This window comes from Cnephaeus nilssonii, assembly GCF_951640355.1.
Source record: "Cnephaeus nilssonii genome assembly, chromosome: 12".
Taxonomy (NCBI): domain Eukaryota; kingdom Metazoa; phylum Chordata; class Mammalia; order Chiroptera; family Vespertilionidae; genus Cnephaeus; species Cnephaeus nilssonii.
The window spans coordinates 24,572,161-24,595,671 of record NC_137083.1 but is presented as its reverse complement, the minus strand read 5'-3'; the positions used below and the strand labels follow the sequence as shown (position 1 = coordinate 24,595,671).

At 36.7% G+C, this 23,511-nt stretch overlaps 1 protein-coding gene across 1 annotated transcript; it reads right to left on the bottom strand.

Moving 5' to 3' along the window:
- Nucleotides 1–3,006: 3,006 nt before the first annotated feature.
- On the bottom strand, nucleotides 3,007–23,469 carry SEM1 (SEM1 26S proteasome subunit). The gene is made up of 3 exons (XM_079786799.1): nucleotides 23,281–23,469; nucleotides 7,623–7,716; nucleotides 3,007–3,205 (listed from the first exon to the last, which is right to left on the bottom strand). The coding sequence occupies exons 1-3, from the start codon at nucleotides 23,354–23,356 to the stop codon at nucleotides 3,163–3,165; spliced, it is 213 nt and encodes a 70-aa protein (XP_079642925.1). The 5' UTR covers nucleotides 23,357–23,469; the 3' UTR covers nucleotides 3,007–3,162.
- Between the last annotated feature and the right edge of the window lie 42 nt (nucleotides 23,470–23,511).

The following is a 23,511-nucleotide window of genomic DNA, read 5'->3' as shown; positions in this document are numbered from 1 at the left end:
GCTGGATATCCTAGCCCTGGACTGGATATTCTAGCCCTCAGCACCTTGGTTCAGGTAATTCTGAGGTATGTTGTATATGGCCTCCCAGAGTTCCTAGATAGAGTTAAGATCTAACTGCCCAGTGGTTATTTGCTTGATATATATACTCTTTACTAGTTTCCCTGTATTATTTGCCTCACTTCCCCATTCCCCTATCACATCTGTAATAAACTACTCACACTTAAATTCTTATCTCTAGGTCTGCAAAGGGAACCCAGACTAAGAGGAGGAGGTATAATGATGAATACAATAGGGATTTTATCTTCCAAGAATTCACAATCTAGAACAGGAGACCAATAATAAAAAGACAAAATCAATACCAAAAATAAAAATATGCAATATTAGTCTCCTTACTCTAAGATGTCACCCTACCTTGTAGCCAACACTGATACTGTTCTACTACTACCTGGATAATAGACTGTAGCCAAAGGGTAACAAAGAAGGTAGGAGTATAAACTTGACTAAATCCATGACAGCTATGGAACAAAAGGAAGAGAACACTGGAGTAACAAAATAATGATTTCACTTGACAAGTTAATTCAAACTATAGCTCCTATAAAATGAATTTTATCCTTACATTAACTTTTTGACAGTCCATCAGTCCCCACAGCAACTATATAGACAGCAAAACCAAATCAATATTCTGGCCATCGTTCGCAATTGGTTTCTGATATGCAGGGAGTTGATCATTTGCAATGCAACATTAATTTTAAAAAATCAGGTATTATTTCAGAGCATTTTTTAGAAGGCAACATGTGTGGAGTGACTGAGTGGATACCTTAGACTGAGTGATCAGGAAAGACCTTTTGAGGATGAGCAGAGTAAGCATTCAGGGAACAACTGGTGCAGGTGATAAGAGTTGTTAGGTATAGGAGTATGAGGTTTCAAGGAGAGTCCAAAACTGAGAATAGGAAATGAAATAATATACATTGATATACATATAAATAATAGTTTTTTTTAATACAAAGCAACTGAGAGAAGAATTATGAACAAAGCAAGAATTGAACCCAAAGCAGAGTGTAGACTCATTTTAAAAAAGATTTTAAAAAATACATATTTTATTGACTTCAGAGGAAGGGAGAGGGAGAAACATCAATGATGAGAGAGAATAATTGATGGGCTGCCTCCTACACACACCCCACTGGGGACCGAGCCTGCAACCTGGGCATATGCCCTGACCGGGAGTCGAACCCTGACCTCCTGGTTCATAAGTCGACACTCAACTACTGACCCATGCCAGCTTGGCTCATGGTGGAATACAGCAGGAGCCATTAAGATAGCTAAAAACTTCAGTGCAACTCCCCAGCATCATATGTGTGGGGGTACACTGAGCAGTAAAATTGTTGACTCTCTGCCATAAGGGTGGGAGATGTTCGCTTTCAACTTGGTAAGTGTGAGACAGAAAGGATATGAGTATCTTTAAAAAATACAGGGTAGATCATGACATGCTATAAAAAGGCATTAATACATCATACAATCTTTCAAAAGAGAACTGGCTTATTATCACAGTCCTCTAAATTAAACATTTAGTGGGAACAGGATGAAAGGACATGGCATCTAATGGCAACAATTCCAATCCAAGGCCTCATGAAAAATGTTGACCATTATTACATCTACAATTTGAATTTAAAACTATTTCAAATGGTATTATGGAAAATTACAAGGGGAAAAAACCTGGATTCAAATCTGTATCTGACACCTATTAGCTATGCAACCTTGGATGCTTTCACTTTCTTAATTTATTTTCTCTGAGATTCAGTTTTCTATTTGATGAAATATTTATAATAAACACGTCTTTCTTGCCTGCTTCACAAGGTCAAAGTTAAAGAAATCTATTAACTGTAAAATCCCTTAATTTTCTTAAGTTAGACTAGTCTCACTTTCCACCATCGATGTGCTTCATCATCTTGATGCCAAATACCAATTTTTAGGTACTTACTTCTTAACAGAGAAAACCACCTAAACTGAAATTTAAAATTTCTTTAAGGACAAAATACTGACTTTAAGTAGAGATAACCCATTCAAGTCCCTGTTCAATTCCTACGAGGTTTCAAAATTGTACCTCACCTATTTAAAAGTCACATGAAGTGGCCATTCACCTGGGAACTTGTCTGAGACTCTCAAGGTAACCCATGATAATGGAGTCTAAAGATGACCTTATAACCACTGACCAGAATATTGAAAAAATACCCATCAAAATATTTCTTTACATGCTACATTTTGTAACTATATGGTTACAAAAACGTAAGGTCTTCTTACACTTTCCAAAGTTTTTTATTACTTTTATTCCATCTGATCATCTAGTAGTTCTGTCAGGTAGGTAAGGCAGATAGATTTATGCCTGTCTTAGGAGGAAAAAACTTATGTTCAAAATCATTTCGAGGCATAACTTATATTTCCGGTGCCCAACTTCTTTTGGTGTTCATACTACATCATGTTAAATAAATTTTACATTTTAAATTATTCAACAGCACCAGTGATTCTACTTCTAAATAGTAACACATTCAAGTCTGAAAATATTCCTAATAAAAACTGTATAACAGCCCCATTCTAAGTCTTATCAGAAAGAATCATTTACCAACCAAATTAAATCTCCCACTCAGAAAAGTATATTAAATAATTTAAAATGATTAATATCTTAAAACACAGGTTTTGAAGAATCATCTTAAAAATGTGAATAAATGTCTAAGCTTTAAAAATACAGATGAGATTAAGTTTAAAAGTAACTTAAAAGAATACCTTATGAATAAGACTAATATTTAATTGACATGGTTAAACTACTGAATTGGGGATATGGATTATAGCCTCATTTCATTTTAACCTCTCTGAGCCTCAGTTAACATTAAAACAAAAAATCATAATAGGAAAATTTACTCTCACTATATAATCAAGTCCTGGAAAATCATGAATACTATGAAAAAGTTAATTATTAGAGGCAAAAATTAAGACTTCTGAACCAAACCAAAATTAGATCAAAACATTTATTTTTTGTGTTACAAAAGCAAAAATAAAGCCAAGCAAGTAATGAAATAAACATTTTTTAAGTTTATTCATCCTGGATTCTGTGCCCTAGAATTCAGTCAATAGTTCAACTTTAGGTTGCTTCAACACTTCTTCTGGATACTATGAAGTCTCCATCTTATAACCATGTTTCTCTAGTTCAGCTCTAAAATAAAACACAAAAATATAATATCACTAGACATTCTTTATGATAGATTAAAGAAACAGGTGGTTTTTAGAAATAATGCAATAAATTAAAAATGAGCTAAATCTAGGCACCAATTAAAAATACTACCAAATTATTTTAGTCCCTAGAAATAAATCTATATAAGAAATTGGATGTGAATCAACACAATGCTAATAAAATTTTAATTTCCCATTAGTATTTCATATTCCTTAATTTTCTGATAATCTATTTATAGAAGAAATATAAGAAATTCACTATCTTCCAAATACCATAAAATGTTAATAATAAATATTTAAATAAATTTTAAGAATCATTAACCATATAGTTAAGAACACAAGACATTGATATCAATCTTTAGGGATTTCATAATCATCACAATAGGTATTACTGTTATTTACACATAAAAGATGGAACAGATTGCTTTCCATATTTACATACACTGAGTGGCCAGATTATTATGATCTCTGGACACATAATAATCTGGCCACTCAGTGTATATCCTATAAATAAAAGGCTAATATGCAAATTGTCCCCTCGACCAGGAGTTCGACCAGCAGGCAGGCCGGCCCCCACCCATGCACAAATTCATGCACCGGGCCTCTAATGCCCCCCCTGCCAGCATGGTCACCCCCAACTGCCCCCCTCTGCCAACCTGGTTGCCCCTAACTGTCCCCCCCCTGCTGTCCTGGTTGCCCCCAGCTTCCCCCCCTGCTGGCCTGGTCGCCCCCAATTGCCCCCCTGCTGGCCTGGTCGCCCCCAAGTGCCCCCCTGCTGGCCTGGTCGCCCCCAATTGTCTCCCTACTGGCCTGGTTGCCCCACGCAGCCTGCTGTTCAGTCGTTTGTCTGGTTGTTTCGGTCGTGATGGCCCCTGGCTTTTTATATATTAGGGTAAGTTATAAACTATTAAATGAGACTTTACTTTCCTAATTTTTAACGTGAATTAAAAAAATCTCAAAAGTTATATTGGAATACACAGTTTAAAAAGACATTTTTTATCATTTTAAATAATTTATTCAACCTGAAGTTTCTGAAAATGTCAACTGCAATAGTTGATCAGCCTTACATAAAACATTTGCACAATAAAGTTTAGTTCTATAATGAATTTCAGCTATTTAAACTACCATTCCAAATATCACCAGCAACTTACCTGCCATAATTCTGACTTTATAATAGTTGACCACAAAATTATTTGAGGGCCAATCCATGATAAAACATAATATAAATGTAAAGTATGATTAATGTGCCCTACATCATTTGTCCTCAAGTGTAATTTAGCTTAGCCACTATCATACTATCCAGTGTAAAAACAATGTAAAAAGCACATGGTGGGAATGATGTATAATATTTATTATTCATTTCCTCAAACTCCTTCAATTTCCTAAAAATTTTAGTTACTTATAATATTATTATATTTATTTATTATAATAGTTACTTATAATAAACTAGAAACCTGTTGCACGAAGCTTCGTGCAATAGACTTTCACCTGGCTGCCGGCACCAGTTTTCTGCCAGCAGCAGTTTTCCTCTGACCACCCGCCGATCAGAGCGCCTCCCGCCAGTGCGATCAGCCACCCCGAGAGGAACTCCGATCCGGGAGGCGCTCCGATCGGCAGGTGGCCAGCGGAAAACTGCTGCCAGCAGCCAGGCAATCGGCCACCACCAGCGTCTTCCACAGCGTCGGCCGTTTAGTCTGGCGGTAGGAGCGGGGGGCGGGGACTCGCGAGTCCCCGCCCCCCGCTCCTACCGCCAGCCAATCGGCCACCCTGAGTCCCGCCCCCCGCGCCTCCAGCCGGCCCAATCGTGGGCGTAGCGGAGTGATGAATTTGCATATTGCCTTTTTATTATGTAGGAGGATACTAACCTAAAGTCCATGACTAATATTAAGGCCAGAGATTATTCATATGAATCATCTTTCTTCTGCTCAGGTGTAGAGGGCAGTATGGACTAGTGGTAAAATGCTAGAGTAGGGGTATAAAGATCAGCACAAGTTTCTGACTCTACCCCTTCCTTTGCTAAATTTAATTAAAATGTTTCTTTTGCCCTCCCACCCAGGAAGTTTAAAATTATAATGCCTATCCTTCATATGTTTCCTATTTAAAATTAAATTAATTTTAAAAGTTTCTTAAATAAGTTTTCTGATGCCTTCAACACAATTAATGTATATTATTTACTTTCTCTTATTTTAACAACAATGACAAAAACAAAACAAAACAAAACACCCATCTGACTTCCTAACAGGAGGTAGTAACCAATAACATTTATAAATTGTTTACAAATACAAAATAATGATATACTTCCCTATTAGCTAAATTCTTAGAGAACATGAAACTTCTTTGCTAAAATTTAGGATATATAAGAAATCAAAAGGAAAAGAAATCAAGGCCATTAATCACAAAACATAAAACAATATAAAAACACTAATATCAAAAGCCTGTTAAATGGAAAAATCCAGCAAAGAGAAGAAATGAGACACACATAGTGAATACATACTATTTGAAACAAACAAACAAAAAAACATCATTCCTTTTACAACAGAAGAAGACTAATAGCCACTAGTAGGTTTGGGAACACCTCTTACTATCCAAAAAAACTACTGTTATATGCCAGTGGCTATATCTGACATACTGACACAGTACTAGTAAATCAAGAACATAGTTTTTATGTAAAATGTGATGCAGGGTCAGGAAAATCTGATAATCCTACCTACTTCTGATATACAGAGAAACAAATATATCAGAAATAGCAAAAACAAAAGGACTTTTAGTTACTTGGAGACACAGATATCTTTTTTCTTTCTACTTCTACTTGCTAAAGGTAACTACACTAAAAGAGAAAGAAACATGGAAAGTTTATGCTAGGCCGTTGCTGAAGACAGGTTTGGAGTTAGAACTCAGGGAATATGACTGACTAAAGTACAACTGCCTCTCCAAAATTAGATGGGATTAGGACCAAATAACATCAGAAGATAGAAAAGCATGTTTTTTACCATGGTTTACAATACCACACTAAAGGCATCAATGCATTTTACAAAGACTAGGAAGAGCATCTTTGCTGGAGACTTGTTAATCAAGACAAGTCTTTCAAAGCAGAAATATAAATATTATCTGAGGCTATGCTGTCCAATATAGTATTCACATGTGGCTATTTAGTTCATTAAATGTAGTTCATTAGCTGCACTAGCCACATTTCATGTGCTCAATAATCACACTAATGGGTTACAGAACACTTCCATCACAATAATACGTTCTATTTGACAAAGCTGGTGACATATGAACAACCTTGTGGGGAACAATACTCATGACTCAAACAGGAAAATAAAGAGAAATATATTATTCACTAATGGAGATACCAAGATTTATACACTATGGAAATCCACAAACCTAAAGGCAGAAACTCAACAGAGAACATAAGAGCACTGTGGAGGTGTATTATGAAAACAACCAGCCACAAAGAACATATGGATAATACTCTATTTCCAAACTAGTAAAAAGGCAAAATGTGGTAGTGACAAGAATTCCAATTATAAATACATTTATTAAAAGTTCCCAATAAATTCGTAGCATGCAATAATGTCCTGATTTAATTTTTAAAAGAAAAGTGCTACTTTCTGACTAATGAAAGTCAGAAGAGACTTGGGAGAAATCTGACTTAAAGATGTTCTCAAGGTCACTAATCATCATAAAGATGCAAATTAAAACCACAATGAGATATCACCTCATGCCTATCAAAATGGCTATCATCAATAAATCAACAAACAACAATTACTGGCCAGGATGTGAAGAAAAGGGAACCCTCAGGCATGTGTTGGTGGGAATGTAGACTGGTGCAGCCACTGTGAAAAACAGAATGGAGTTTCCTCAAAAAATTAAAAATGGAACCTTTTGACCCAGTGATCCCACTTCTGGGAATATATCCAAAGAAACCCGAAACACTAATTCAAAAGAATAAATGCACCTATATACTCCTTGCAGCATTATTTACAATAGCCAAGATCTGGAAACAGCCAAAGTATCCATCAGCAGATGAGAGGATAAAACAACTATGGTACATTTACACATTGGAATACTACAATTCTAATTTCTACCGAGTTATTCAATATTGGCAGAAAATTAACTTCAACAGAATTAAACCCACAAGGATAAGAAATTGCAAATATGCTTCTATTTAACCACTTTTGCCAAGAGCCTAGAAAGAACAAAAGTTCTAGGCACTCACTTACACAAAGTATTCATATTTAGAAACACAAGAAATGAAGGCAATATGTCTTACTTTTTAGAATCCAAAAATGTATTTCAAACATTAATTATCTTTTAAGAGCTCAATTATCATGTGTAGATGACATATTCTGTGCTTACAATTAATACTAAGTTATATAAAAATCTGGCTTAAAGTTTACCGTAACTGATTGGAGAAGTCATCCTCTACATTGTCATCATCCCAATTATCCTCCCAGACATGTGCATCTTCATCTTCATCTAAACCAGTCCAGTCTGAAAACAGAAACAGATGCTGTCTAAATAGTTCTCATATATTATTTCCATAAATACAAGAACTTCAGAAACTTTGCCCCGAAAACTCGAACAATTCAAAACATCTAATACCATATATACTAGAATGAGAAATGGTAATCTTCCTCTTTAAAACTCAATTTATGCTGTCACATATGTTCTCTCAGTTCTTGAATTTGCAGATAATCTAAAACAGAAGTTAATACACAAATTATATTTGCCATGAAAATTTATTTTAATTTCAGGAGGATATTTACTTTCCTGATTTCTCCTTGGACCAACTTTTATAAGGTCTATTTCACAATCTTTCAAAACATAGCATTAAAAACACTAAGGTAAGCTGAGTAACAGGAAGATATCAGCCTGAAATTCAAAACTGCTACACATGAAAAAGGTAACTCATGCATAGATAATAAAAAGTAGACTAAATATTTTCTTAAATTTGATTGTTTTAGAGGAGAATGTCTTTATTCCTTAAGACATGTACACTGAAATTTTAAGAGTTAAGTGTTATTTTATCAACAACTTACTTACAAATGGTTCTCAATATATATTTTATATATATCATATATGATATACATGATAGAAATAAACATACCTCTTTTAAAAAATGAGGTATAATTAACATGTTACATTAGTTTTAGGTGTACAACACAATGATTTGATATTTATGTATATTGTAAAATGATCACAAGACTAGTTAATATCATCACTATACAGTTACATTTTTTTCTTGTAATGAAGACTTTTAAGATCTACTCTCAGCACCTTTCAAATATGCAGTATGGCATTATTGACTAGAGTCATCATTGCTGTATATGATATCCTCATGACTTATTTATTTTATAACTGGAAGTTTATACCTTCTGACCCCTTCACTCAATTCACCACCACCATGCCCCACTTGCCCTCTATTTTAAACTTTTTTTCAGGGTTGAAAGTTTCAAAATTAAAATGTCAGAAAAATAGTTTTTTAAAAATCGGTTTGGAAATTACCTCTGGAAGCCTTCCATATTCCCTTCTCCTCCTCCTTACCTTTAGAGATTAGATCCCTTCTTTTGTGTATATCTCTATCACAGCACTTACATACTGTACAATCATATTATGAGTGTCTGAGCTCAAGAGTAACAACTATATTTTATTTTTGTATTCTTAAACTCAAACAGTACCTAGCATATGTACAACAAATAGCTGTGAAACACACAACAGAACTCTAAATCAGATCTTGTAAATTTTTGTTTGAATCCCTTCCCTTCAAAATCAGTAATTATGAATTACATTCTCTCTTAAATAGGTCCTAGCCATTAGCTTCATCTTAGTAGATACCTATTAGAAACATGGCTAAGAACATTTAAACCTAAAAAGAAAAATAATTAAATAACAAAACATGTGAGTTAGGCTTTTCTTATAATGCACATTTAGATTTAAAGCTATTCAGCAATGACACATACTATAAGCATTTTATTTGTTACATTATGCGCATTTTATTTGTTACATTATGCATCAGCAAAAATTTTTATTTGTTTTTTTTTAAAATATATTTTATTGATTTTTCACAGGGAGGAAGGGAGAGGGATAGAGAGCCAGAAACATCGATGAGAGAGAGACATCGACCAGCTGCCTCCTGCACATCCCCCACCAGGAGATGTGCCCGCAACCAATGTACATGCCCTTGACCGGAATCGAACCTGGGACCTTCCAGTCCGCAGACCGATGCTCTATCCACTGAGCCAAACCGGTTTCGGCAGCAAAAATTTTTAAATGTGATATGTCTTCGTTATGATTTATGAATAGAAGTACCTCCATTTACCAGGTCCCCCAAAGCAGAATCATGAGAGGTATCTTAGCTACTCTTTCTCCTTCAACTATCATGGTCATTATCCTTTCCAACTCCCAACTATCTCCAGAGTTTAGTCTCCCCCTCCCTATTCTTACTGCCACTATGTTAATTGAGGAGTAATTTTTCCCTTCACGGACTATTACTGTGGCCCTTTCTGTTCCCTCCTCTCCAATCGTACACAGTATATACCCATCCACCAAAGATGCCTAAAACAACCCCCGCCATTCCTGTGGATACTGTTCAACACCTTCAGGTAGGAATGGCATTTTATTACATTTGTAATTCTAATGCCTACAGCTGGGTGTTGGGCACATAGTAGAAACTTAATAAAATGCTGTAGTTCCATTTAGAAACTATACTTCTTAAGTTCCCTTCCTGAGTTGTCAATATGAAGAAAACAGAGGTTAGTGATGGCTTCAGTAAAGCCAAGAGTACATAATTCAAGATAGAAGATATCAACAATATCATCCTACCTAATAAAAGGGAAGTATGCAAATAACCATCACTCCGCTACGCCCACGATTGGGCCGGTGGGAGGCTGGGGGCGGGACTCGGGGTGGCTGCGTTCCTCTAGGCGCTGCGGGAGGACCCATGGGGCCAGCAGAAGGCGCCGGTGGCGGGAACTCGGGGTGGCAGATTGCGTGGCTGCCGGCACCAGTTTTCCGCCAGCACCAGTTTTCCTCTGGCCACTGGCGGGAGGCGCTCCGATCAGCGGGTGGCCAGAGGAAAACTGGTGCTGGCGGAAAACTGGTGCCAGCAGCCAGGTGAAGGAAGGTCTATTGCACGAAATTTCGTGCAACGGGCTTCTAAGTGTATTATAAATGAGTTAGGTAAAATTCTCAATTATACTTAAGACTGCTTCTGAGAAATGTGATCACTTCATTCAATGATCCTGAGACCATGTGGGAACTATCTTTTAAGGCCAGAGTGCCTAAAAAAATATGAAAAAATTTCCGAGGCAATTTATTTCAGGGTGCTAAGAAGCAATAACATACAGTCAAATGTATGGCTAACTTTAATCATTGTATAGGGCAGTGAATGTATATTCATTAGTAAAAACTCTCAATAATAAAAAATATGAATTTTTACCTGCATATATTTTTTATATCTCCTAGTAATATTATTGTTCTCAAAGAGGGAATATTGCTATTACCTAAACTGAAATCCTATTCTCTGAGGTCCTTAACAATAGCAATACTCAATAATAGTAAGTACTAATTACATCTCAAAATTAAGTTGGCTGAGCTAAATATATTCTTACATTTACTCTTTTCTTGTAGAAGTATCTTAAAACTTGAACTGAAAAATTTTATTATTCTGTGTGTGAAATTAACTATATTTTTAATGAAGAGTACATTAAGAAGTTAAAGAAAAGGAAACCATATTCAGGATTTTCCTCAGTCTAAGGAAGAGTGATCAGACAGCTACTATAAACCAATTTAATAGATATAGCTATTCCCAAAGCTAAAGATAAACCGAAAGACTAACATTTCTACACTTTTATAAACTAGAAAAGTTTCTTAGTTAAGCCAAAGTTAATCATTAGGTATAGGGACTAAACAGTACTGTTATTCTCATAGTGCCATTGCAATAAATAACAAACTGTTTACTATGTACATTATAACTGTACATTATAATATTCTATATAAACTTTCTTTTTTTGTTCTTCTAAAAATAGACATTTCAATAAGAAAGAAGTGAACTATTATAGGGTAAAAATAAATGGGGCAGAAATCGCAATATTAAGGATACAAGAGGGGGACATTAAGAAAAGGTAATATGAGGTGTATCCTAAGAGAAAATTTTAAATATCAAAGAAGCCCCATTTCAAACAGTAGATATATTTCTCTGTAATATTATATCATTAAAAATCAACTAAATAATTTTAAAACTGAATAAAACACTTCAAATAATCTCAAACGTATCTTTTATAGAAGTTTATATTCCTGTATGTTGAACTTGTAATGAAACAACTAAATCCATTACCCCTTTTACAGCAAGTGAACAATAACTATAATACTATTACTCCACATTCCCTCCAGTTATTATAATCTATAGCTCTAGAGCTGCCTAATAGTATTAATGGACAATTTAGGATTTTTTTTGTTTTATTTTAATGACATTAAGGCCTTCCATATAAAAATTTCACATAAAACAATTTCAATAAACTGCAGTGTAGCAGGTTTTTGGCTTTAGACTTCAAGTTTTTATAAAATGGCTAAGACTGAGGACTTGTTTAAAATTACAGAATTTTGGAGACAGAAAAAGCCTTACAGATCAGTGTACATTATACCCTTCTTTGTTTGAAAACCACCACCATTACTACTGCCAAAAAATAGAGAAAATGAAGACTGCCTTACAAGAAAATATTTAGTAACTTTTTCTACCATTATTTCATGATATCAAATCCTAGACTCTAAATATATTTGGGATAAGTCTAGAAATAGAAATTGTCAAATTAAATATTTGTTTTACTGATATTTTAAGGAGTCTTTATAAAGCTACCTAATGAAGTTTAATGTTCCACAAAACAATCTGAATTCATTATTGCTGGATAATACGTTCTTGAGTAAAAGGGATAATATAACTCAAGTCACAAATGAATTGTGTCAAGGTTATAAGACACCAAACCTCACATCAGTCTGAACAACTAACCAGCTTCCTAAATTGTTCACTACATGGTTTCCATCTACACTGGTCTCTAAAAAGGAAATGTAATGTTTCAAAAGATTCAAGTTAGAAATATAAAATAGTAAGAATATTTTTTTCACATATCTCCGACTAACCTTTTCAGAACAATAAAGACACAGGCCCTCCAGGAATTTTTAATCTAATTATGACTTGATTCAAAACTTTGATTTCAACATTGTTATTAGTTGATGAATTCACATGTCTTCAAGTTAGCTTTATTTCTTTTAACTTTGAGAGACTAAAAAAAAAAAATACTTGTTAATTTGTACCCAACTGCTTCAGAGTGGCAGAAACATATGTATTTCATAACTTTTTTTTGTAGAAGCCCCAATCCTTAATTCTAAAAAGGCTAGAAAAAGTAAAAATTCTTAACATAATACAGAGATACTACTTTGAACAGTTTGTGTGTTTTTTTAAATTTCAAGAGTGGTATAATTTTTAGTTTATTGAGCTGAATTCTGATGGTCATTTAATGCATAAGGACAAAGCATCTCTTCCCTCCTTTAACAACCACCTAATTCTACTTTAATGGCAAGAAAGGAAAAGAAAGAAGGTAGAAATAAAGTCCCCCCAAAAAAGAAAATGCCTTATGAAAGAGGGGAAAATTCTAGGTAGAGCACATACACACACATAAAAAAAAGACTTGACAATAGTTCTATATTTCTTTGGTATTATTATACAGAATTTCATAATTATGACACTCCTGAGTATACAAGGATACAAAAAATGGAAAAGCTAGTTAAATTCATTAATCATCACATAAATTTGAATATACTTTTTAACCTTAATGTCTTATCCTAGGAGTAAGATGCACAGAAGCCCCATGCCATGCTATCCTTCCAACCACCATAGATGAAGAATTCAGGACAATAATTAACTGTTTGAACTACCACTTAAGTATTTTAAATTATTTAACAAAAGTACCATTAAGAAACTTAGTGTTCACAGTGAAAAACCAGAATCTATAATCTATTTTAGGTAGAAACTTTTAAGATTTTCTATATTAACTAGGAATGTATTAAACTATATTAAGTAAAAAGTTTAAGTGACAGGTATAAGAACCCTAAATATTATTTTCAACACTTACAAATTCTCCATATGCATATATGTTACAATATATGTAAGTTATATGTAAACTCTACTAAGTGAACACGTAACATAAACAAGCTGTGACTATTTTAATCTCTAGGATTTGGCTGACATCTCTTGCAATATATCACTGACTGAATTGTGTTTTAATTTTCAATTACAACCTAACACTGATAATCATGCAATTTTATTTAATCACTTATTTTGAAGCCTTAAACCCAGAAATATCTTTTTTTAAGAGGTCAAAACAACAAAATCAAACAAGGATAACAGATTCATAGCTTATGCCTTCCTTCAACATGTGGATGAGTTAAAAAGTATACATGTTATCTTCAACACTAAATGCATTGCCAGGATTGTGATTAATCGTTTAAATAACGACATCTGTGTTGACTTCAGTGTGCAGGCCTCCAGATGTGTACTGGTAAAAAAATTATCATATTTTAAGAAGTCAGAATTAGAAATAACCAATAACAGATGCCTAATACATAAGTTTCTAGCAATTCTAAATTATTTAAGACTTTGCCCTCAAATATGGCTTTGTTCACATTTGTCAGTGAGAATTACATCTGTGACTAGGCTTTAAATTTCAAAAATCTGAGCTATCAAAGATCCCATATACTTTATCTAAGTGTCACCTTGACATTAAAGAGGGAAAAGATTTTTCTCTCTCTGTTCTTAAGATTACTTATTCTCCCCACCCTCCAACATACAAAATACCTTAAAAGTATGAAGGATACCATTTTGGAGAAAAGTAAAGAGGAAATTCAATTTATACCAAATAGGGTTGCAAATGTTTAGACTCTCGATTCCAATAATTACAGGCTGTTGTTCCTTGTGATTAAGCCCCTATCCCAGTGGTCGCAAACTCATTAGTCAACAGAGCCGCAGTTTGCCGACCGCTGTTCTAATCTATACCAGTTTTCAGGAGCATCAAATTATCATTATTCCTTAATAGCAAAGCTACTCTGAATATAAACAAACTAATCTCCAACAAAGATTCTTCAAATAAAAAAAAGTGCATGTATAAAGAAAAATGAGACAGATGAAGTTAGAAAAGTTGTAAATTGTACACTCACCATCACAGATGAGTGTAAAAAATAACAGCAATACTTGCAAATAGCATCATTATGCTCATGAATATGATTAGCCACACTATATCTAGTCATTCTGAGATAAATTTACATGTATTTCTGTTTAAGCTGTATAAAATAAGTTAAAACTTTTTTCTTAAATGTCACTTTTGTAGGTTATTGTGATACAAAAATATCTATACCCTAGAGATCTAATGTCGATATTCAGTGGCTAAGAAACCAATAGCTAGCATAGCACCACTGCACTACTATATTTTCTCTAACAAGAACCAAAATGTCAATGAAGAACTTCAGAGCAGCAACCTAAAAGCAAGTAATAAATGATGTTGGTACCAGACTACTGGTGACCTTTTAGTCATTTGTTGCCAGGAGTCTGAAAAGAAGCTCAAAATAACTTATATAACCATTTATAATTTTTCTTATAATTTAACAAAAGGAAATTCAAACAATTCCTTTCATAAATAATTTTTAAAAATATATATCTGGCAGAATGATTCCACTACAAAGTCATATTGACTTCGGTTACCTTTGTTAATCGATGATTTTTAATTCTCTCTTAAAAAATTCTCCAAAGCCATTACTCTCATCTTTCCCAAACCCTCATATCCTATACTCATCATTTCCCTCATTCTGATCCTCCATACTACTGAAACAAGAGTATCCAATGTGAACTCCACCATCTGTCATACATTAGATATGCCAAGTGCAAAATCACAAACTTGATTTCTTCTTACTACCAACACTCCATTATCAAACTAGTTGCCAAAGCTCCCTTGTTATTCTTCCATCACTCTCCTCACTTCTTTTCTAATAATAATCTATTTCAGGCCCTTACTCTTCACCTAAGCTATTACTAATTAGCTTCCTTGACTCTATCTCTTTCCATCTTTTCAAATTAATTTTTCTGGGTTAATTTTCCCCAAACTGCTTATCTGAAGGAAAACACACACATATCAAACAAAAAAATCCACGTCCCACCTACCTAAGGATAAAGTCCAAACTGGTCATTTGGCTAAAGCCTTCCATGTTAGGCCCCAAACTACCTGCTTTGCAACCACTATGTCATAGCCAAAATTTACACACTGATTTTCCACCTCCAAGCATCTACTTCTTTGCCCTTCTTTTGGAAACTCCTTTCCTACATTTCTGTATTTTGAAAACTCTGTTCAAATGTTGCTATCTCAGGTAGTACACAACTAGAAATAATTCCCCCTTCTTTTCAACTGCTGTTGTACTTTATCAATTGATTAATCACCCTCCTCACTCCCCCAGCAGCAGTAATTGAAAGGAAACCAAAGGACCTCCAACCAGAAGCCCAACAGATAAAGACAGTCAAATGCAAAGCTAGGATGGTTTAATTGAAGGTAGGGAGGAAAGGATTTGGAGACCCACATTCCAGATAAGCACCTGCAAAATACTGAAAGGCTCAAGCTTGGTATGAAAACTATTGAGCCATCATCTCCACTGACATTTATATCATTAAGTCCAAAGACAAATATCTATCTAAGGAATCAAATTTGGTTAAGTGCAGCCTCTAGTTAACTGTAACCTTGGTCTTTTCCTGAGCCCCAAATATAAAACCATAAGGCTGCTGTGTATCTGAAACATTTAGTATTGAAAAATGTCAGTTGGTAGCATTCTCTCTCTGCACTACTCAGTGCCAGATTTACAGGAAGCACTCAACAAATATATATATCCAATGAATAAGTAATTTATTATATGCTAATCACTGCCAGGGAACTTGAAGGGTGATAGAGATAAAAGAAACATGTCCCAGAACAAAGACAACACCATTTCTACCAAGCATTACACATACAACAGAACACAAAACTGGAGAGGTAATGTTATTTGGTGAATTTTTAGTACCTCAGAAGAAAAATATAACTTCTAAAACTTTCATTTTCCCCTAAATGTTTTCACAGTCCACATCTTTCAATGAGTGGTGTAAATCAGGATTGCTTATTGCTTGTTCATTCTTTTCAGAATCAGTGAAAGAGCTAATCAAATAATTTTTCTAAGCAGTTTTTACTGCATAATATACTGGTCACACCTCTCACTATCCCCTCTCAAGCACCAATATCTTGATTTGGAAGGTTTTCACTCCCCTGTATTTTTTTATACCTGTTGTCCAATTGTATACAACCTTAAACAATGTATGCTACTGTTCTATGTATTATAATATTTTATATAAATAATCACACTATTTTAAAAAGTACTTTTGGAAAAAAATTAACAATATTTTTTAATTTAAAAATTTTAATACTAGAAAATAAATTATCAAATAACCCATAAACTCAACAAGCTTAATTGCATATATACCTAAAATTACAAATAAAATATTTGTCAAAAATAGTTCAAATTCTAAGTAAATTAAATATCAAACATCATCCAAAATCCAAAGCCCTAAACAGATTGGGGAGAGAAGAGAAAGGCCTCTAATATTCATTGAATACCAACTTTATGCCAAACTCTATGCTATGCACTTACACGTATCATTGTTATGGACTGAATGTCTGTGTCCCCCAAGCCCCAAATTCTTATGTTGAAGCCCTAACCCCTAATTTGATGCTATTTGAAGATGAGGCCTTTTGGAGGTAATTAGGATCCTATGAAATCATGAGAGTGGAGTCCTCATGATGAAACTATTAGTGCCATTATAGAAAAATAAAACACCAGAAAGCTTGCTGTCGTCACCTTGAAAGGGCATAGTGAGAAGGCAACAGTCTGAAAGCCAGAAAGAGAGCACTGACCAGGAAATGAATCAGCGATAATCTTGACCTTGGACTTTGCAGGCTCTAGAAAAGTGACAAAATACATTGCTGTTGTTTAAGCCACTCAGAATATGGAATTTTGTTATGGCAGCTTGAGCAGACTAATACAACCATGCTATCCTCATATGACTCTAATTAGTATCCAAAAATCCTATCTAATAAAAGAGTAATACGCAAATTAACCATCACTCCACTACACCCACCAGCCACACCCACCAGCCATGCCCACCAGTCAATCAGGAGCAAGTATGCAAATAAACTCAACCAAGATGGCTACGGCCACAGAGAGCAGGAGGGAGGCTTGGGTTTCCCCAGCAATGGAGAAAGCCAAGCTTTCCGCCTGCCCTTGCCGGCCTAGGACTCCACTCAAGGCTACAAAGTTTCAATGATGGAAGATACATAAATCCAAACAGAAATGGCGGCAGCCACGGAGCTGGAGAGAGCAGGTGGGAGGCTTGGGTTGCCCCCGGCGATGGAGGAAGACAAACTTTCTGCACACCCTGGCCGGCCCAGGCCTCCGCTTAAGGCTACAAAGTTCCAATTATAGAAGATACATAAATCCCAACAGAAATGGCTGCCACTATGGAGCAAGCAGAAGGCTTGGCTCTGCTCCAGGCTACAAAGTTTCAATTGTAGAAGATAAATAAACCCCAGATACCAGGGCCTCCGCTTGGGTCGCGAGGGGGCGTGGCCGGCCTGCAAACCACCAGAGGCCCCTTGCCCAGGCCGCCCCATGCCCCAAGGGAACCCCCACCCTGATCCGGGACATCCTTCAGAGCAAACCAGCCGGCCCCCACCCATGCACCAGGCCTCTATCCTATCTAATAAAAGAGTGATATGCAGATTGACCATCACTCCAACACACAAGATGGCTGCCCCCATGTGGTCAAAGATCCTGCCCCCATGTGGACACAAGATGGCCATCACAAGATGGCCAGCAGGGGAGGGCAGTTGGGAGGGACCAGGCCTGCAAGGGAGGGCAGTTGGGGGTGATCAAGCCTGCAGGGGAGGGCAGTTAGGGGTGACCAGGCCTGCAGGGGAGGGCAGTTAGGGGCAAACAGGCTGGCAGGGGAGCAGTTAGGCATCAATCAGGCTGGCAGGGGAGTGGTTAGGAGGTGATCAGGCTGGCAGGCAGAAGTGGTTATGGGCCATCAGGAAGGCAGGCAGGCGAGCAGTTGAGAGCTGGCAGTCCTGGATTGTGAGAGGGATGTCCGACTGCCCAGTGGGATCGGGCCTAAACGGGCAGTCGGACATCCCTCAAGGAGTCCCAGATTGGAGAGGGTGCAGGCTGGGCTGAGGGACACCCCCCCTCATGCATGAATTTCGTACACCAGGCCTCTAGTCTATATATATAAAAGTCTAAGCAACTGGCTGACAGGCCAGTAGCTATGATGCACACTGACCACCAGGGGCAGACGCTTAATGCAGTAGCTGCTAAACTGCGGTCACTTGGCAGCAGTGGTTCTCGGGTGACACACCCAGAATCAGAGAGGAGGGAGCCCAATTCTGGGGTGTGTCACCCAAGAACCACCCTCTTGCAATCTGGGACCTCTTGGGGGATGTCAGAGAGCCGGTTTCGGCCCGATCTCCGCAGGCCAGGCTGAGGGACCCCACTAGTGCATGAACTGGGCCTCTAGTTATAAAGAAACTGGCAATTAAGGAGAAGGTACAGTTCAATGAAAAACATAATGGTCAATCTCATACAAAGAAATCAATCCAAATCAAAATGATGCACTATTTTTCATACATCAGGTCTGCAATGCCTAAAATGTTTAATATGGAATACTAGAGGCTTGATGCACAAAATTCGTGCAAGGGACTCGACCTTTGCAGCCACGGCTTTGCCCAGAAGGATGTCAGGAAGGTCATTCAGCTGTCCGGTCTAATCAGCATATTATGCTCTTATTATTATAAATAGACAACCTAATGAGGAAAAAGGTGAACTGTAGATGGGACTGTTAATTACTGTAATCATTCTCAAAGGCAATTTGAAAATATACATCAAATTTCAAAATGTACCTAGCCCTGATGAGGTGTCAGAGCCCAAGCAGAGCTTGGAGGGGTAGCATGCCTGTGGAGGAGTAGCACTGCTTGGTTGGTATGTCAGAGCCTGAACAGGGTGAAGAAGTCATCCAATACTGGAGGGAGGAGGGGAGAGGGTGGCCTGACATAGGATGTTGATACCCAAGTGGAATGAGGAGGGCATCTCTGTGTGCAGGGGGCAACAAAGATTGGTTAGGGAGGAGGATGACCAAATAGACAATATACTTATGGTAATGGAAGCCAGGTATCTATCTCACTGTTGGGAAAGGTACTATGAATATGGAAAGGGGGGCAAAAAAACACAGAATAAACCCCGTGACAAACAGATACTGGAGATCTCTGTGTGAAATCATAATTTTATACAAACACATACAATATAGATATAAAAGTGTATATATGTATACACACATTTGTACATTTCCTAGCTCCTTCTACTGAGATGGTCCCAAAAGCAATTAGCATAACTGGAATTAAGATATTGCCTTCTAAATATCATCCTATATAATAAAGAGGTAATATGCAAATGGTCGTTACACCTTGACGCGTAACAACCAAACAGCAGGAGAGCGGGGCAATGACCTACGACCTACGAGCCTCGGAGAGCTACAGGAGGGCGGTGCAGCGAGCTACTCACGCATGCGGGCGCAGGGCTACTAGTTCTCCAATAAAAGGAATGTGCCTTGGATAAATAGCTGATTCCAGGAATGGAGCAGGGAAAGTACAAGATTAGCTTGGAATACGTCGTTGTACCAGAAGGTATTGAAGGTACTACACAAAGATTAGTGTAGTACTAATGTCAAAAGGTCAAAGATAGCTTGAAGGGCTTCCCAATGTTCAAATATGGGACAATCTGAGGATGAAAGTAAATAATAGTAATAAACTGTAACCCACTGACTGAGAATCCATGAATCTGTACTGATATGAATAAGCAAATGAACAAACTGAAAGTTTGATGATAAATGGAATACTGTATTTACATGGTTTAAAAATCCCTCTTCACAAAATACCAGTTAACTATGAAGGGAAAATTAGTAATCTAACAATGGAAAACTCTCTCAGACACTACCTTAATAAAGTGATAAAAATGAACATCATCAGTAATGGAACAAATGAAAAACATGTTCTCCCTGACAAGGTGCAATAAGAACACAGCATCATGACTTTGATATTCCTGCCAATGTGCAGAACCTGAATCTAATCATGTGGACACATGAAACAAGTCAAAGTTAAGGTACATTCTATAAAATAACTGGCCTATAATCTTCAAAAGTGTCAAAATCACGAAAGTTGAAGACAAACTGAGATCGCTCTAGACTGAAGAAGACTAAAGGGACATGACAACTGAATGTAGTGATCCATGATTCTAAATCAAGACATTTTTGAGACAATTAGAGAAACCTGAAGTTGATTTGTGGATGATAGTAATGTATTGGTGTATTAATTTCCAATTTTGATGGTTGTACTGTGATAATGTCTTTGTAGGAAATTCCAATTAGAATACGCAAGGGTGATGGGCATCAGGTTGGCAACTTACTCTCAAATGGTTTAGGGAAAAAAAGAATGAACTTTCAATTACTCTGTAAGTTTGTAATTATTTAAAAGTAAAAAATTATATTAAAAAATATAAATGCACCTGCCAATTTGATCTAGCAAATCCTTCTCTAAAAGTTTATCTGATAAACACAAAAGCTAAGTAGCTTACTTAACATGCATACAAGAGACTAGTAGTGCACAACTATTAAAAAGCATAAGGTAAAGTTTTACATTAATGTGTAAACATGTGCCTAAGACATAAAATATAAAAGTCAAGTAGAAGAAATGTTATATAAAATATAGTTCTCTGTATTTAAAAAATATAAACACACACAAATTATATACATATGTATATATAACTTCTGGACGGATACTTAGTTTTGTTACTTATTGAAGTTTTTATTAGTAAATATTTGATTTCACCTCCAAAGTAATTTTGTATCCAGAAAAATCTTACTAATTCAAATTAACATGTAAGAAAAACTGAATTATAAACCAAAGAAGAAACATACAGAAACCTGAACAAAACAAAGTAATTTCAAATGTTTTTGTCATTCTAAATGGAGTTTCCTGAATGAAAGTAGGTTGGTTCTACACATTCAAACTTGAAGACCACAAATATTCTGTAAGTTGAACAATAAATGGTGAATTACTTAATACTAATAAACCAGTCTATTGTGAAGGCCTTTTTCTTCACAAAAAATATTCGTTGGTTTTCCTTTTATCTTTAATGAGATTTTTTACTATGTAACTACAAACATTTTCAACAAATTGCTGCTCACAACATAAACATAGAACAGGAACAAACTTCATATTCTGCAAAAGCTGGTAAGATGAAAGTTGTTGAGAAAAATCATGTATATCATCAGGTACACAATTATCTCGAAATCCTTTTTAAGCAGTCAATTTTCAGCTACTTATTTTAAATACAGATTCATTCATTCAACAAGCATTTATTGAACATCTAAAAAGTACCAGGCACTTTGATAAATGTTAAGAATAAAGCTTGGTTGAGACTAACCACTAAATGGCAAGCTTTTAAAATCTTTGAGCTTCGGGACTGTGGTGATAATTAGACTAATTTAAATAAAGGGCCTAATATTGCACCTTGTATATGATAAACAATGAATAAATGCTATTTTGAAATATGAAATTTAAGTAAGAAATGGATCCTGCCCTAAATAAGCCAGTTTTCTACTGCATAGTTAGTTCCAAGCTGGAGGACTATGAACCAACTTGAAAGTGAGGTAAAGAAAACATGTCTGAAGATAAAGCTACTATCAAAACAGAAGACAAACAATCCCCACAATGTATAATGAATCCCAGAATTGAAAAAGAAATGTGCTTGGGCTAGTTTATGAATTTGTGTAGTCTGTACACTAATGTCTTTCTTCTTCCATTAAAAAACAACAACTGAGTGCACTATATATACAAAGAACAAATGTTCCAGCTGTGTGGTTTTATGATTTAATAGAATCACGATGGGTATAACTTAGGACAATTTTAGTGATGCAAATAATTGCTTAAGGTAACAAATGTGTACACCATTAACCACAATTCTTTCTACCACCTTCAGAAAGACTACCCAATAGTAACCTCCTTTTCTTATGAGACAAATATCTATCCTAACTATAACATTTAGCCAATAAAGTAAATAATTTTGAAAAAAAATCTAAGTAGCCACAACGATCTAACAAACAAACAGAACCAAATCTACTAAATAAACAGCGAAAGAGTTGAAGAACTCTGGTGTCAAATGGACCAGCTGCCCATCAATGCTGGCCAGTTCTGTGACACTGGGAAGTTTCTCAACTGTTCCAAGCTTCGGTGTCTCTCTGAAAAATTGTAAGTATCAGTACCTTCTGGCTAGATTTGTGAAAATGGATTCGTTCCTCTAGGTAACCATGAAACTCACAAAAATATAGAATTGTAGGGTCCTAAAAAAATCCTTATAAACTTAGATTAGGTCAAAGTTAAGTAATCAAAAATGAGTGAGGAACAAGAGTAAAACAGTAACACGTGTATTAAGCACCAACACCTGACCCTCCCACCCTACGTATTAACATGCATTTAGACTTCATCTGTAACGTCCTAAAAGTCACAGCACTGGCCTACCCAGGAACGACAACTCTGGAAGGTGAGAAGGCCAAGGAGGGCGGCTAAACCAAAGAAAATCAAGGGGAAAAGAGATGGAGTCACGAACGAGGCAGCCGGCTGAAGAGGAAAAGGACCAACCCTCCCGGACACCGGCGTCGGGGGGGCCCAAGGAGGAAGCAGGAGGCATTCAGCCTCCCCGGCGAGCCCCCACCCGGACGCGACGAGCCCGAAGCCGGGGGCACGGAGGGTCGCACTCGCAGAGCCTCCAGGGCCGGCCGCTGGGTCCAAACTTCCCGCGGGCGCCCCTGGGCCCGGGGCCCTCGCTGCCCCGCTTCCTCCATCCCGAAGCCTGAGTCACCGTCCGCGAGGCCGAGGCCCCGCCGCTCACCTTCCGCAGGAAACTCCTCGAACTCGTCGTCCTCCTCCAGGAGACCCAAGTCTACCGGCTGCTTCTTCTCGGACATCGCGCCCCTCCGCGCCCCGACCCGCTCAGGCCAGCTGGAAAGTTGGACCCACTCGCCCGCACCACGGCCGCCGCTGCCGCCTCCGAGCGCGCTCTACCATAGAGACGCGGGAGAAGAGCGACCGGGGCGGCGCGGGGAATGCTGGGATGCTGGAG